Source organism: Pleurodeles waltl, chromosome 7, assembly GCF_031143425.1.
Source record: "Pleurodeles waltl isolate 20211129_DDA chromosome 7, aPleWal1.hap1.20221129, whole genome shotgun sequence".
Classification (NCBI taxonomy): domain Eukaryota; kingdom Metazoa; phylum Chordata; class Amphibia; order Caudata; family Salamandridae; genus Pleurodeles; species Pleurodeles waltl.
This window is the reverse complement of record NC_090446.1, coordinates 1,404,463,381-1,404,481,505: the sequence shown is the minus strand read 5'-3', so window position 1 is coordinate 1,404,481,505 and position 18,125 is coordinate 1,404,463,381. Positions and strand designations below refer to the sequence as shown.

Here is an 18,125-nt window from a genome sequence, read left to right as displayed (position 1 = left end):
TCACCATAATCGAACGTGGCTGCTGCTTATTGGGCCCTCCTCCTATGATTAAATAAAGCACCTATGTGAATGGTTCTCCTCCCAATAGAGTGGATGGAAGCTCTAGTGTTTTGCAGACCCCATAGTAGTCAATTTTTAGGAACAGATGTTGGGGTGGGAAGGTGCAACAAGAGTTCAAAAGACAGAAGAGGTACACTGATTTCCCGCTTTTCTCCACAATCATTGATCTCACTGCCCACGTAAAGTGCCTGCTTGCCCTCAATGCTTAATTTGTAAATAAAAACTTGCCAGTGCCCAAAGCCCTCCCTTTAAACATGCGGCTGCTGCAATTAAATGTGCGAACATGGAATAGCGAGGCAGCGTAATCCTGAAGCCATCTCGGGCCTCTTTAATCCATTTACAGCCACTCCCTCCCCCTTCAGCTCACACTTGCAGCTTTCTGCTTTCTCCTATTGTGATGCTTTTTCATTTTTCTCTTCTTCTGTCTTTCCCAAATGTGTCTTTTACTCACAGTAAATGCTTGAGTCAGAAAAATAAGTGCCGGCCCTCAGAAATAAGTGCTGGTGCTCTGCACCGGGAAAAACAAGCACAAATTAAGCACTGCTTGCTCCTCACAAAAATAGCTGGTAGGCTTGCCTCTGATGGGAGTGTAACTTGTTTTGTGTGCTGTCTTGAACACCCTTAATCGGCACACCCTTCCAGCTGGGATCTCAAGGGAGGAAGAGACGTGCTGTTACCATAATACATACTCCCTTTGTCAATGAAGCACTTTGAAAAAGAGCTGCTATTTGGCAAGGGGCTACTTTCTCTCTCAGCTACCAACAGCGTGCAGACAATGTTAGGATCCGTAAAGTGCTGTAAGCTGGTCCAAAAACATAATGTAAACCCACCATGCCAATAACTGAAGGCTTTTAATATAAAAACTGCAACTGGCCGGGCACTCAGATTCCCTGTCGTTTATGTGCTGGTGTTAAACTGTATAAGTTCTTCAATCACCTCTTTGAAGATGCCTCAAATTATTGACCTCGCTACTCCTTAAAGTGCAAGACCCTAAATAGCAGCTTCGCCACTTTTTAATACAGAGGACAACTGGAGTGATGACTGACAATACTGACACTATCATTGTCCAATACCCCATGAGTACCCACAACATAGGACTCTCATCCTCCTCAGAGCTCTCTTCGAGTTTTCGATCTGTGGTTTAATAGGCAGGACAAAACAGAAAGGTTCTGCAAAACAAACTCTGCAAGATTACACGGAACTCCGCGACTGGGTTGAAGTGCTCATCTGTCAGTGTCCACCTGTTCGCACTGCTTTTTTACATGTCTGTAGTGTGATGAGTGCTTCCGCGCTGCAAAAGCAGTGCAGTGGCAGAAAGTGGTCTGCATGGGTGTGACCCTTTTGTTTGACCTGCTTTCCTGTTCTGTGCAAGTGCTGGGCCTGAGTTTCCAATCCTAATTAAATCTGTGCAGTTCTCCTATCTCACTCACCCCTCATTTACTTTTATTTTATTACTGTGTGTGTCTTTGTGTTTTTGTATTTTTTTTTTTTTTTTTTTTTGTGTGACTTTTTGGTACTTTTTTCCCCTTTACTTCCTTATTTCTTCAGTTCTTTTTCTAAATACTTCTTTGTCCTATGTATTTTTTTCCCACCCTGCACCATGGCAGAGCAGGGCAGTGAGACAGGGAGCAGCGGCGACAGTGCAGCTGCTAGCCACGTACATTGCGTCACCAGTGCCACCAAGGGGTGCAGCCTGAACCATTTTTTCTGAGTAGGGGTGGCCGCACTTGTTTTTTAAGTGAAGCACTACCTCCCCTCAATGCTGGCAGCAGGTGGCTGGCCTGGGAGTGGCAATGCTCTGCAGGAGCAATGGCCTGCTGTTGGGGAGGGCGAGCTGGTGTGTGCACCAGCACACTGGGGTCCAGTCGCCCCAGCAGCAGTTAAAGCACTGCTGGGCAGACATACTGGACTGCAAACATGACGTGCTCGACCTGCTGGGTGTCGAGGTGTTGGGTCTTGGTGAGTAATTATTTATTTGTTGTGTTGTACCACGCTAATTGTTTTTTCAAATAGCATGCTGCTCACACTCAGAGGTAAATTAAATTTACGATCAATATTATGTGATGCAGTTTGAGCTAACCTGGCGCTCAGCGCTACCTAATTGTATTCAGCGGCACTCGCTTAGACTGATTATTTAAGAAGCCATGCAGACTCCTCTGTCCTGCCACTAAGATAGTGGTAGCAGTAGTAATATACGTGAGTTAGCATTCTGGGTGCATTTCTCTATGTAGCTCATACAGTCCCAATTGCAATTTCCCAGTGATATGTAGTATGCATCTATGCATTGGAAAGGGAGACTAAGGGCCTGATTTAGATTTCAGTGGATGGGTTAGTCCATCACAATACTGACGCACATCCCGTCCATCGAAATATAAATCCTATTATTTACTATGGGATTTATATTTCAGGGGACTGGATATCTGTCACGTTGTGATGGAGTAACCCGTCCACCGAAATCTAATCAGGCCCTGAGTTGGCCCATTAAAGGAGGTTTGGAAGCAAAGATCATTTGTTGCAATGCATTAGTAGCTCCAAATGTAGTTTAAGTTCAGGAAATTTGAAATTAGGTTAAGGTTGTGGAAATTAAGAATAAGTCAACTTGATACTAGTACTATAGGTGGTCTGATTTAGAAAACTACAGTGTTGCTGCATCTGCCTTTGCCTGTCAAAATGTTTTTTTGGGAGATTAGCTATACACACTGATCTATTTTTTTTTATCTTCTTTATATCTTACCTCAGCACCCAAGGGCAAGAAGAGGGCTTCGGAGGCATGTCGTGGAGCTGGGTGTGCCCCCACTAATGTTGCAGCTGACGGATCTGCCAGCCCCAGTAAGTTCTCCTTTTAATATATCATTGTTGTTTTCTATTCTGCCTGTCTCCTTTTTTCTTACTCCTCTTTGTTCTTTCTGACATTTGTTAAATTCTCGTTATCCCTGCATTAAGCTAAATTTTTCAATATTTCATGTTTTCAGTAGATGACTAGTCTGTAGTTTTCTTCTGCTTTGTTAATCAGCTTTCTCTCTTCCCTTATATGTCTTATCGGCTGGTACTGTGAGACTAAGAGAACAGATTTTAGGACAACCACTATACCTTGAAGATTGTTTGCCCAAGTAAGCTATTTTACATGTTTGTTGAGAAGTCTTTCTTTTTCCTGCTCATGTTCAAACAGTAAAATGAGAGAGTGGCCATGGTAATGTGAACCTACCCAACGTTGTGCTGTATGTATCATTCATTAATACAGTAGTATATTATACCAGCAGGTTTGATGAACATGCAGCATGGCTGGAAAGTAGTAGGAAAACGGTCCCATTGCATTTGCCAACAAAGACCATATGCCCTTCATTGACCAATTATTCCACCCCTTAACTGTTCTTCAGTGACTCAGAGTCATCATAGCTCTACCCCTCCTTTATGAAACATGTTTGGTTGACTTGACTACCTGGCTTTTCTAACACTGTTAACCAACAAAATCCCCAAAGTGATATTTTTGATAGAAGAAGATAGAACTGTACTGATCTATCACGGATGTATTTGTTAAAAAACATAATAAGGGGAGGCGTATCTGGCATCTAAAATGTGCAATGTTCTTTCCAGCTGCACAGACCACTAGTGCTGGGGGCAGAGGCAGCACCAGTGTGCCAGACGCGGTGGTGGGTGGGGAGGGAGATCCAGCAGCAGCAAAGACAGGCGTTGCTAAGTCACATTGTTTGCCTATTGACAATTTCTAGTATACTCACTGCAAGGGCGGCGTGAACTCCCACACTTTAGCAGCTACAGTGGGGGTAGAGTTCTTAATGGACTCTTCTATCTGCAACTCAACAGACAAAAGCTCATAATTAATGCTACAAATGATGGGTTGATGGAAAAGGGAAAGAAGGTTGGGAGGTGAAAAAAAGGATGGGTGGATATATGAGTCAAAGGATGTGTGGGTGGGTGAAAGGATGCATAGATAAGCAATAGGAGATGCATGGGGAGTGAAAGGGTAAATGTAAGGGTATATGAGTGAAAGGATACCTGGGAGGGTGAAGGGTGGATGGGTAAAAGGATGCTCAGGTGAGTTAAAGGATGGGTAAAAGGATGCATGGGTAAATGGATGGATGGGTGAGAGGATAGTTGAAATGGTGGATAGGTGAATAGATGGAAGGATGGGTGGATATAGGGATGGATGGACCGGAATGGCGAACGACTGGATGAGAGAATGTAAAGCTTAAATGGTGGTATCAAAGGGTAAATAGACAAGAGAGCTCTTCTGGAGAGGGACATTATTCACCTATGTCACTTGCTTTGCTTGGTTATCAAAGATTTAGTTAGAAGTAGTCGGTATTTTGATTTTCTGTTTACTCCCATAACTCACTGTATTTGTTAAGCAATGCCGATATGTAACCTCCCACCCATCATCATTCATCACCTCCCTGTCCATGGCGTTTAGTCACCCATGACCCAACTGCAGCATGGTTCAATTCAGCAGTACAGTGTTGGCTGTGTAATGTGCGTCAGCTTCAGTTAATGCAGCATTTATTAAGTTTTCAATGCAATGCAATATGAAACAAGGTGTGTTTCCCTTCCCTCCCAGTCCCACTCAGTTACCTCCTAGTACTTCACTCCTTTATTCTTTCCTAAGTTCTGTCCTAGCCTACCAAAAAATTGGAAAAATCGATTCTTGGCATGCGGGTGGAAAAGGCTGCTGGCCAAACTCCTGCAGGTCAGGGCGGTCTCCTTCCCACTGGCCCTAGTATGTGTGAAACACAGTTTCCGCCCACTGGCCCAGTGGAAAACGCACAACAACATTGACACTGGCTCATAATAGAGCCGGTGGCAATGCTGCTGTGTGCCGCGATTTGCACCAGCACCTGTCGTGCAAATCGCGGTCTGCGAAGGGCGTGGGCAGTGCATGGGCCCCCCTGAGGCTCCCGGTAACCCGTCTCCGCCAGCATTTACATAGTGGTGAAACCGGCGGCGGAGAGGGTCGTAATCCCCAGGGCAGCGATGCTTGCATAGTCAGTGATGAACGCGCCCACCAAATACAATCCATATATACTGTTCCCTTCGCTTCGTTTCTTCCCAACATATACTTACAGCAGACAGGTTATCCAAGTATTGTATGTGACATGTGTGATGTATTATCATTATTAATCATCTGCCTCTTTGCAGTGAGGGTAGAATTTGAAAGGCATTTGGAGAAGAGAAGGGCCATTGGAATTAAAATGAGATAATAGTCCATTATCGCTGTTCCAACTACAGACTGCAGAGAGTAGCAAAGTACCTGCTGCGCTAGCTAGCATGCTTCCATTAACTTAGCACAACAAGAATACCTGCACTCCATAGTACATAATGCCTTACTGATTAATGAGAGGTAATTTATTTTTATTTTCATGCAAAGCATCTGTTTATTTTATTTTACTAAGAAATCCTTTAAAAGAAAAAAAACAGTTCTTTTAATCTGGTGTGCTGTTATTCTGCCTTTAATCCTTTCAGACAGTCAGTGCTTTTATGTGAGGCATGTGTGGGTAAAAGAAGGCTCTGTCACATCAAATTCCAACTGTCCTAATGGACCAATGATATACTGCTACTGTGCCAGTAAAATTTGAAACAAGTATTTGTGCAGAGCACTATTTTCAATTTTTCTTTTCATAATTTTTCTTTCTTGATATAACTATTCTTGCTGGTTCACCTACACCCCAGGAGATAGCAGCCCATCTGCAGTGACAGAGGTTGGAGGCCATCCAGGTGGAGTACCAACAGCTGATGGATTTGCAATAGGAGGAGGATGAGTCAGCTGCCTTTACCCTGGGCCACAGTTCCTCCAGTCAGCTGCCAGCACCTCCAGCCTCCCAGCGGCAACAGAATTGCCAGTACCGCTGCCAGCTTGCAGCCACTCGCCCATGTCTAACCACTGCTGCCTACCCCGCTCAGACCGCAATTTTCAGCGCCATGTCCTGCAGCATCTGGAGTGCCTGGACTGTAGGATGGCACTCATGGAGGGAAGCCTTGAGGAGCTCCGGACCCACATGGAGAATGCTCTCCTCTAGCTGTTTTTTATTTCTTGTTGATATTGATCAAGCTTTCTTATCTCATCATGCTTAGACATGTCACCACTGGATTGTGTCTGTTATTGTACCTGAGTTATTATGCCCATGTCCCGTTATCCCAACAGAAAGACATGAGACAGATATAGACTTATTAGGCACCTGCTTTATTGGCATATCTCCCATATATTGATGGTGGTAGGAGGAGCCAATATGTAATTGCTTCCATTATTTGTTGGAATGAAGCTTGGGCCCAATTGTGAAAGAACTTGCAAGTCTTTCACAACTTGCGGTGCTTTGTCTGGAAGTAGAGCTAAATCACTGTCAATAGTAAGCATGCTTGCACAGCCATTGCATAGTAAGAAGAGTGCCTTTACCATTAATGCTTTGCTAATTTAAAGTTACCTGAATAGAAGGAACTGTTTTGTTGAGTATGGGTATTCGATTGTATAGCTGTTGTGAAGGCACACCAGCGTCCATTACCTCGTCTGATGGTTTGCTCAAGGAGCCAGCCAAAACTCCTTGTACTCCAGTCGAGTGAGATGCCTTTTCTAAAATAATGCCACCCTTTATCTTAGGAGCAGTTGTAGAATTTCCAGAATTTGCAGAATGTGAGGATAGATCATTACTTGAATTAGACTTCACCTGGCTTGTAAAGAAACCCACACAGGACTTTCTCTTACTGACAGTGCTGCCAGTGATAGTATGTGTAGCTGAATGACGAGGCTGCACCACCAGAATTTTTATATTGGCTTTGCCTTGCTTACCTTGGTTAGCTGGATAACATCAAGAGGAAGCCAGCGTGTTTGGACCACTGGTGCTTGCTTCACTGTTGTCAGAGCGCTCAACTGGAAGGCATGTACGTTGTGACTGACCATCTCAGTCAATGAAACCCCAGCAAATACCAAAATTGTCATCACTTCAGACATAGCAGACTGCATAGACAGACCAATACCAAACGTCCAAAATGAAACAAACTGGATCAGTGCGCCCGGCCCTCAGGGTGGACACCACCGATCAATTGAGTATCCAGAAATATGCTCAACATTCCCCAGGGCCAAAGAAATTCCCCAAATCTGAAAAAAGAGGGCTCCGCTACACTCATGAATACTGTTGGATCAAGTACTTTCTTGATCACTTAGGGCAGGTGGCCCAGTTGCTCACCCGTTCTCCAATGACTGCCGTACTCATGGGCTGCCACCATCTTGCCTTGTCCCATGTATTTGATTGGTGAATGGCTGACTAAATGGAAGAATCCACCGATAATCTAAAGGAAACAGACACAGGTCTTGTTTGACAAAATGGAGATCATGGAGAACTGGATGAGAAAGAATAATCTTTGTGTGCTTGAAACTGTGGAGGGAGCAGAGGGGGGATGATTCCGGAGGGCTTATAGCATGACTATTTCAGAGTGCTTTCCCCAATCTCCAAGAACGGGACCTAGACTTTCAAGTCTAATGAGCACACAGCTTCACTTTTAATAGACCTTAGGGTGACTGCAATAATCTGCACCCCAAAGCTTTTCTAGTTTGCATCGGTAACTTCCTTTTCAACAATAGATGTTTGAGTCCCCACAACCTAAAGTTCCTGCAAAATATGGAATGCATACATTTGTATTATATCTGAATTTGCATTCCCACTGTGGAACACTGCTGGCAATTTAAACAGGTGTTTCCTAAATTCAAAACCCTGAGATCACAGATTTATCTTCAGGAGCCAGCACATCTCAAAATAGTATATCAATCTTTCACTTGTATGTGTACCCCATCTCAACATGCAGAGAAAGTGTTGGTTATGGTCAAGAAGCAGCTTATCTGACAATGACATCTTAATGATCACTTAATATTTTCTTCTATTGCAAGTGATTACTGAGAAGTGAATATTTCAGTATTAAGGCATAATTCTTTTTTTTATTTTTTATCTCTTTTACAAATGCTTTAGTATTTTCCTCTGATTGTTGCACAGGTGATTTTTCCTGATACTGTTTTGGGGTAAGGAGGGTGTCTTTACAGAGACAAATATTGGATCTGGGAGGAGTGCATTCCTTTACCCTTTTTTAGTTGGGTGGTGGGTGGGTGGGGAAAGCATAGTAGTTAGGTGGAGGGTGGACAAGGGTTAGGAGGAAAAAATAATAAAAATAAGAAAGATATCGCTGCATGATGCTCAAATGTAGTATATAGAATGTTTGATCCAGCTACAGTGGAGAGATTAACTAATGTACGAGGTATAAGAATAACCACTTGGAATGTCAGTGGCCTTAGATCTGACTTTAACATTTGAGCAGTTAGAGACTAGCTAGGTTTCTTTGCATCTGAGATAGTATTGCTCCAGGAGACCCATGTATTGTAGAAAAAATCATCTAAATTGTCTCACCTGGTGTTAGAAATGGGGTCATTGGTTGGCAGTCAGGTTACCCTTTGTCCGAGCAAGGACCCTCTCTCTAGTCAGGGTAAGTCACACACAATCCAAATGATCCTGTGCCCACCCTCTGGTAGCTTGGTACTGAGCAGTCAGGCTTAACTTAGAAGGCAAGGTGTAAAGTATTTGTGCAATAAATCATGCAATAACACAGTATAAACACCACTAAAATACACTACACAGGTTTAGAAAAATATAGAATATTTATCTGGTTAAAATATTGTCAAAATGATCAAGATTTGATAAGTACAAGTTGAAATATCACTTTGGTAATAATAAATAGAGTCGTTAGGGCCATATGTACGAACACATTTTCCCATTGACACAGAATGGGAAAATCCCTTTGCTACATCTGGCCCTTAATTCTTAAAAAGCAATCAGTGTCTCTTGCAAGCACAAAGTACCTGGTTTGTGTCTAAGTTATCCACACAGGACCACAGAGGAGGAGATGAGTGGAAAACGGGGAGGTGTGCGTTGGTTTCTCCGGGTGCACACAGATGATGCGTCAATGTTTTTCCACGCAACAAGGGCTTTGTGTCGATTTCCGGCATGCAGGCTTGGATTCTCTTTGGGTTGTGTGGTATTTGGATGCCCCGGGACGATGCAGAGAAATCCTGGGCGTGCAGGAAGAAGTCACAGGGGCTGCGTCGATCCATTGGGTGATGTGGGCACAGCAGCTGCTGCCTCGATTCCTCTCGCAGGAAGTTGGGCTGCGTCGTTCCGGCTTGGCTATACGTCGATCCAGTGGGCTGTGCATCGCAGTTCCGGTCGCAGCGCTCGCGATGCATCGATCTCCACTCGGGGAGCCGGGCTGCGTCGTTCCGGTTCGGTGTGCAGTGATTTTCTCACCGTGGTACAGGCTGTGTGTCGATTTTCACCGCACAAGGAGTTTTTTGCAGAGATGAAGTCTCTTTGGCCCTGAGACATCAGAAAATAGGATGCAAGCTCAATCCAAGCCCTTGGAGAGTACTTCTCAGCAGAGCCAGAGGGCAGCAAGGCAGCAGGGCAACAGCAAGGCAGCAGTCCTTTTCAGCAAAGCAGTCAGGTGAGTCCTTTGGGCAGCCAGGCAGCTTCTCTTAGCAGGTTCCAGGTTCTGGTTCAGAGTTCCTTTCCCAGTAGGTATCTTGTCAAGATGTGTCTGAGTTGGTAGGGTCAGGGACCCAGATTATATATCCAAATGTGCCTTTGAAGTGGGGGAGACTTTAGAGAGTGGCTTAGAAGTGCACAAGGTCCCCTTTCAGTGCCATCTTGTCTGCCAGAGTCCCAGTAGGGGGTTTGGCAGTCCATTGTGTGAGGGCAGGCCACTGTCCTTTGACTTAGGTGTCAGGCCCTCCACCCTCCCAGGCCAAGAAGACCCATTCAGTATGCAGGTGTGACTGAGCATCCTGTGTTTGGGGTTGTCTGAGTGAAATGCACAAGGAAGCTGTCAACTAACCCAGCCAGATGTGGATTGTAAGGCACAGAAGGATTTAAGTGCAGAGAACTGCTCACTTTCTAAAAGTGACATTTCTAAAATAATAATATTATATCCAACTTCACCAGTCAGCAGGATTTTGTATTACCATTCTGGCCATACTAAATATGACCCTGTTACTCCTTTCAGATCAGAATCTACCACTCAAACAGTATATGAGGGTAGCCCTAATGTTAGCCTATGAAAGGAGCAGGCCTCATAGCAGTGAAAAACGAATTTAGGAGTTTTACACTACCAGGACATATAAACTACACATGTATGTGTCCTGCCTTTTATCTTCATAGCACCCTGCCTTATGGGTTACCTAAGGACTAACTTAGGGATGACGTATATGTAGGAAGAGGGGAGTTGAAGGCTTGGCAAGTACTTTTAAATGCCAAGTCGAATTGGCAGTGAAAATGAACACACAGGCCTTGCAATGGCAGGCCTGAGACATGGTTAAGGGGCTACTTATGTGGGTGGCACAATCAGTGCTGCAGGCCCACTAGCATCATTTAATCTACAGGCCCTGGGCACATGTAGTGCACTTTACTAGGGACTCATAAGTAAATTAAATAGCCCAGTTGGGTATGAGCCACTGTCACCATGTTTTAATGGAGAGAGCATATGAACTTTAGTCCTTGTTAGCCATGGTAAAGTGTGCAGACTCCTAAAATCAGCAGAAACAGTGTCAAAAAGTGGAGGGTGGCAGGCAAAACGTTGAGGGTGACCACCCTAAGGCTGTCAGGTCTAACACCAGGAATATAAGTTACTGGCCTGCATGAAGAAAGAAGTAGCTACAAGGGGAGTTGCACTCTTATCAAAATATAACACTTGGGCGATTATGAACTCCAACTCTGGTCATTCTGGTCAATGGTTAATTGGTCATATCACTATAGATGAATAGTCACTTACAATATGGGGTATAAATGCTTCTAATTATGATGGTCCTGCTGGATTTAATCAATTGTGATAGAGCTTCCAGGATAGGAACAACACTTGATTTTTTACGGAGATATTAATCTCACAAATTAATTCTACTCTTGACTTTACAAGTCCACAAAATTTGTCTCAAATGCGACACTCAGGGACTCATTTACTAGGCCTGTGGGGCAGGGCAGCGCTTCAAGTACCTTGCTGCGAAGCCTTGTACCACTGGGAAAGGGCTGAAATGTGCTATATCTAGAAGATACAGTGCATTTCTGTCTTTCCCCCTGCGCTGGTGCACAAATTGCTGCCTAGTTGTGGGAATGATTGTTTTCACAAGAGGTGTTTTCCCTTGCTATGTGTGCTGCAGAATGCAGCACACATAGAGGAAAAAAGGGGGAAAAATAAAGATATTTCTCCCTGTGGCATCATTTTTACTCCACCCCTGAGGTAGCATACGAACCTGACGCATTCCTAGAATTGTAAATCTGGGAATGCATCAGATTCCTTCAGGTTCCATGGGTGTTGTGTGGGAATACTGCAAGCAACTCCCATGGAAAGCCTCTTTCACACAGTGTTATGCGTGAAAGGGGTCCATATTTACAAGGCCATGAAAAGCCACGCAAGGTGTCTTTGCGTAGCCTTGTAAACATGGGCTGGCATACTGAGCCACGGCAGCATTAAAGAAAATTACACTCCGGTGGTGCAGTGTGCCAGTAGGGCCTCTTAAATGATGCCCTCTAGATCTTCACTTACTCATATAATGGATTTCTTTGGTATAGCTGATGTGTGTCAACCCTACAACCACACTAGCCAGGGTCCACAATGTACTCTGCCCCTCATAGATCATGTTCTTGTATTGCCATTTTTTAGATCTAGGAGTATAATTCCTTTTATCACTAGTAATCTTCACTCACACATCATTTCAGATCATAATGCACTCACGCTCAGTATAAAAAGAGATTAGCTTTTTCCACCTCTTAGTTACACACACTGTGGACTTGATAGAAGTCTTCTGAATAATCTAAACTATTAAACTCATATGCCCAAAGGTTATAGAAGAAGCTCTACATTCACCCATACTACATCAAAAGAGAAAAATGAACACTTAAAAACTCATGTATTGAAAAATCTAAAACTGGAGAAGGCTTATTTGTTTTCATCAATTACACAGAAAGATATTTTTCATCACGAATTAGTTCTAAATCAACCCACTAACCCTAAAAAGTTAATTTAAAAAATGGCATACCACTGCCTCTCGTCAACAAGTAAGCGGATTAAAATACTTTGAAAACAGCGAGAATATCGGCAAAGGTCTTGCCCTAAAATCCAACGAATCATTGAATACGAATCATATTAGCTGTGCCCAGGATACTCAGAGTAAAGTAGTCCAGGATAAGATCAAAATAGTCTCTATATTTCGAGCCTACTATGAGCAATGAAATAAAGAGGAACAATCGTACTGAGGCAGGATTTTTTTATAAGTTTATGAATAAAAAAACCAACAAGTAACAACTATGCTATCGGAATTTTTAGATACCCCTGTTCTAGAAAATGAAATATGTCATGCAATCAAGGGGCTGATATCTGGGTGGGCAACTGACCCAAACTAAATACCCATTGAGTGCTACAAAATCTTTATTTTATTTTTACCCCTTTTATAGCTATACATTTTTACCTCAATAGAAAATAATTATCAAGCATCCCCTACGTAGAGAGAAACTCATACAGTAATATTTTAAACAAAAGAATAAGGATCTGTTGAGCTGTAGATCAAATAGGCCTATATTGAAACGTAATGCAAATTCAAAATATATACAAAAACTGTTGCCAATTGAATTAACTCCTTGATCGCAAAGTGAGTTCATCCCATGCATCATTGATTTGTGCCACAAAGAGATACCAAACTTCAGAGTAATTTACAAGTTTCAATTTTTGATGTCACATCTGTAAAGGGCGCCCTGCTGGGATGATCCCGTTAGATGCCAAAAGAGGAGTTAACAGGTTCCCTTGGTAGTTTTTATGGTGCCTTTTGCACACATTGGATTTGAGGCCCTGTTTATGAAAAGAATAAAAACTGTATAGCGAGATCTCACTGACAAGATGGTTTCCATCAGCACTGTCTCTGAAAACCTTTAAAACACAAGAGGTGGCCGGGAGAGCTGCTGTGTCTCTTCCTAATCGCTTTCCCTATTTAGAACTGTATATTAAAATGCTTAGTTAGTCATGCTTCTATTCTCCCAGGTTACTGGCCTAGCATCCACCACATGGATATTTAGGGATCTATAAAAAGATCGAACTAGCTCCTGGACTTTTTGAACCTGCATACTTTAAAAATCTGAGATTCAAAACATTATCTGTAAATCTTTAAATCTGGATGACCATTTCGGCTAAATATAGATTTCCTAATGTAATCCATATTTATCATTTTGGAACAAGCCATGTTTTCCAAGCACTTTCCACGATGCATTAGTTCAAGTTTGGTCCCGCAGAAAATTACAAACCTTAGGCAATTATATAAAAGACAAACTGTCCTAGCCTAAGCTTTTTTTAAGTATTTAGAGATGAAGGAATGTTTTATGGGTAAATCCCCCATCAGTTTGGATGCTATTGCATATATTGAAAACTTAGGCTGCACTAAACATAGAGGAATTATAAGTGGGGTCTATCATCTGCCCCATAATATGCAACGAGTTGGTGATCGGTGGTCTTTAAGACTCGCTGAGTCACTTAATAGCACAGAGATAGAACAGACTATCGGGCAAAGCCATGAACTTTTCAATATATCTCAGCTTAAAATGTATCATTACAAATGTATTCAGGATATATATTTATCCCCGAAGAGAGTGTTCTCTAAAGGGGTGCCAAGAAGATTCTAAATGTTCAGCTGAAGAGGATAATACTGTACAGATTTCCATAAACTTTTGTGAAATCAAAACATACTGGCAATAGATAGTGCTAGGCCTTTCTGAATTGGTTCCAGGTACGTTTGTGGAGATTGTATGTGCACCCTTATACTTGCCAGATTGCAAATTGCAAGAATATGGCTTCAGAAAAACCCATCTACTGTGAGGGAATAGTGGCATCAATTTATAGATGTATGTGGTATGCAGCGTGCAATAATACAAAATGATGGGGAGCGGCAGCATCTGAAAACTATCTGGGAGCCACTGACTTCTCTGAATGAATAATGAATATCCTTATGCCGAATGTATTGATTAATTAATTATTTTAAGATAGTATTAAATTATACACAGTGGCTCCATGTCAACTGTGTACATTGCTGTTTGCCTCTGTTTTCTGCTTTTCTAAATCTTTATTACAAAAAAATAAAAATAAGTCTCACTCCCCAGCAAGGTAGCTATAAAGTGATGTGTGCATGAGGCAGTGGTATGTGTATGCAATTTTTATGTAACTAATTAAATTTCGTATGTTAGTGCGGTGCCTGACAGAGCCGTTGATGTGGCAGATTTTTACCAAGATTATGGATTTGATGCTATATTGTTTGAATTAAGGTGACACGACTGTCTCTAATATGTGCTGTTTTTGCAGGTGTAACACGAAGCATGGCTGTTTGGTGTCATTGTAGGATGCGAAGTGCACTTGGATGTTCGATATTAGCTACATACATGGGGCTATAGAAGGGAAACAAATCCCCTAACCAGAGGCACTTTATACCACCATTAGCACTGCAAAGCATTTGCATGTGCTTCTAAGCACTCATAAAGCAGTAGCTGGACTCCTGCAAAAAAGATTCCTGCTACAGGGCTCAAACAGCTTTGTTGGTCAGAAGGAGCTATCATAGCATCACAGACGATGCCAGGCACTGCAGCACTAGCAGCACCCTGGGGTTCGTGGTGGGTTTCTAAGGTGGAGTTACATTATGTATACTGTGCAGTGAATACTTCTTTCAGTGCTCGGTGCATGGAGGGGGTTCGATGGTGTGAGGTAACAGAAAGTCGAAGAGGTAAGCCTGATATCTGACATTGACCAGCATCGCTGCTTCATATTTAAGCCCCGCCTACAGATTTCCGGTACTCCAAGGCATGATTAAGGAGTGTACTGGTGGGTGAAACCCTGACCAAAATCCTCCCATTTACTCGCTCTTCTGTGTAATTCTTGCAGCATGGAGAAGCCATCTCCCCCACTGGCTGTGCAGCAAAGATCCCACAGAGGGGATTGCATCGGGTAAGGCATCCATCATACCGAGAGCACCAACTAAATGTACCTTGTCGCTTATTTCAAAGACTGTATACGCAACACTTCATCGGCATTACCTGAAGGTTTGTTCACCAAATTAGACTTCAATTATTCCGTGTTTGAAATGAAATCACACACCGCTAGTGTTCAACAATGGCTCCCACTGGGATCCACTCAACCCAGCATGCCTTTCGCATTTTGCACTTCTTTTTTCTTAACAAAGTCATCTTATTTAACATTAGCTGGCGCAACATTTCACGTTTCCTGTCTGCGCCTCATGTGCATAATACGTTTAGCACATATTCGCGGCACTCTTTGATAAAAGGCCCGCAGTCAGGGGCACACAATTTACCTTTTCCTGGTTGTGCGAAATCTCAACTTTGTCCCGCATGTTGGGGCAGGTATCATTCATCAAACTGGCTTTGAGAAAGAATGTCGACTCCGCCACTGTCCCTCGGATGTACTCCCTCTGCAGAAGTAGTTGGGCCATAATCCACACCGGCTTCTTAAACAAGTCTTTCTACACACCCCTTCTTCTCCTCGGGAGAAATGGGGGATGTGTTGATCAGCTGGACTTTATAAGGAGGATGCGAGTCACTGAAGATCTCAGTGCACACACACCTCATCCTTAGAGCTTGCCACCAGTCCCAGGTAAGGGGTGAGTAGTATACAAAGTCTTATTTTTAGTTTTTTGTTGTTCTCTGGTGGGTGTGGTACTGATAGGGCGATAGGATAGGATGAGAGATAGGACTCTCACCTTCAGGGTTTAGGACTCAGGGAGGGAAAAGGCCACCCTCTAGCCCCACATTGGCAGTGTTGCCACTACTAGGCTGTAATAATTAGTCACAAACAGATACAAATGATAAGAACATAAATTACAAGACTGTGTATGTGTATAGGTAAGTACCACTTATTAAATGGAGTCGTCTTCAACCTCACTTATAGAATTAAATGTTGTCTATCACTCATTCTGACGTAGTCAAACTTCCATCAACCACTGTGCCAACCACATCCCTCTCCCCTTCTGCTTTTGCCTTCTCATCTTTAGCGGCAACTTTAAATCAACCTTTTGTAAACCCCATCATTTTTTCACTGAAGTCCAAGGAAAGCCTGCCATGCAAAGACATTGTGCTGCAAGTTGTCCCCCTAAATTTTACTCCACTTCTGATTCTTTACCTCTCGATGACTGTCTAACCTTCGCGAAAACACAAGCCTGTATCACTGTACCCGAAAAACATTTTTTTTTTTTTCTGGCGACATTCGCATCCTACATTGCCACAGGAACATGTTCAAAGCCAGCTCTTCCATCCGAAACAATTCCCAATGATTAATATAAAATTCAATTATTAGCCCAGATTCAATCTCTGAGTCAATTGTTCAGAAAACTATTTCTTCAGAGGAGGTTGAAGGACATGAATTGCCTCATCTTGAATCTTTGCTTTAAAAAAAAAACATTAAAATGTTACTATATAGAATATTTTTCTAAAAGCTCAACGTAGCATATAGTACTATGGTATTTATACTCTAATTTTTATTCTTCGTATTCTTGGCATTTTTGCTATGAAGCGCAATAATAGTGAGAATCATAGTAACCACAATACAAAGTATTGATTATAATAATAATATAATTCATACTCCTACTAGTAAAGTGCATGCTGACAGTAATAATTTGAGAACAAATGCCATTAATGCTATTGCAAAAATTAACCAGAACACCAAAATTAATTAAAAAAGAACAATAGTAATAATAACAACGATAGTAATAATTATCATTCTTTGTTTTATTAATAATTAAAACAATAACAACAACAGCAACAATAGTTATATATATGACATTATTATTGTTATTATTATAATCATTGTTGTTGTGTTGTTATTTTGGATTCATAGCAGTATTAATATTCCTAAAACAGGAGCCAGTCTTAGGCACATTGGGTCATATTTAGGAGAGGTTTGCGCCACTGTTGCATCACTTTTAGTGACGTAGCTCCAGCACAAACCTTTCTCCCATATCTATGAAGCCACACCAAGCCACTTTCTGTGGCACTGAATGGTCTCATAGATATGGAGTAAGGCAAGGCAGCCCAAATCGCTGCATTGCCTTATTCTGCACCAGGGAGGCATTCAGTGGGCGTTGCAGTGGGTTTTCCCACACTACTCCTATGGGTTTTGACACATTTCCCAATTTACAAGGACGTGTAAACCTGGGAATGCGTCAAAGCCTTATGCCTCCCCAGGGCAGGCGTAAAAAGGAAAAATATTTGTATTTCTCCTCGTTTTGTCCTCTTTCCATGTGTTCTGCATTCTGCAGCACACATAGACAGACTTAAACGTCACTACGGATTGTTTTTTATGCAGGAAGGTGCCCCTTCCTGCACAAAAACAATCCTGCTGACAACACAGGCATTCTTGCACCACGGCCTGCGATGGCGCTAGGCTGTCGAAACAGTGCCAGTGCAGGGGGGACACCAGTATAGCATAAATATGATGCATTCCTGCCCCTTCACTTTGGCGTAGGGCAGCGCAGCAAGGCCCCCGTAAATATGGCCCATACTTTTTATCCTAATGGGATATCAAGTTGACATATTTAGCAAGCTGGCACACGTGAACACCTCAGTGCATTTATAAAAGATGACCATTCAGTATCAGACAGCGAGGATTACCTTCATCAGGGGTCTCTTTCTGCACAATTCTGAGCCGTTTCATCAGGGAGGACTTCGAGTTGCCAGGTAAAGTTCAAGTAATAAAAATAAGGAAATCGATGGAGTCAGCCCCTGTAAAGCTGGTATGGGCGGGGTAGGGGTGGGGAGGGGCTCACATCTCTAGAGGCAGCTCACTATCTCTTCCTACATCCTCCTTCCAGGACAGAAACACTGAGGCAGCAGTTAACTTTTCATTCTCGCTTTTATCTGTCTGTTACTGACACAGAAAGCTTGTGGTTTGATTGCAGGGTTTAGTAGTGACAACATGTTATTGTTGAAGTTATTCCTTGTTGGGAAATCGTGATCGGAAATTAGAAGGTGAAATGATTTCCTAAATTT

General features: G+C 42.6%; 1 protein-coding gene across 1 annotated transcript in view; it reads right to left on the bottom strand.

The window, feature by feature from the left end:
* Positions 1-17,814, bottom strand: part of LOC138246411 (H-2 class I histocompatibility antigen, alpha chain-like) — a 318,745-nt gene extending 300,931 nt beyond the window's left edge. Inside the window, exon 1 of the mRNA XM_069201007.1 lies at positions 17,748-17,814. Coding sequence (XP_069057108.1) covers positions 17,748-17,790 — 43 coding nt within the window. The 5' untranslated portion in view covers positions 17,791-17,814. The remainder of the gene's footprint in view (positions 1-17,747) is intronic.
* Positions 17,815-18,125: the final 311 nt, after the last annotated feature.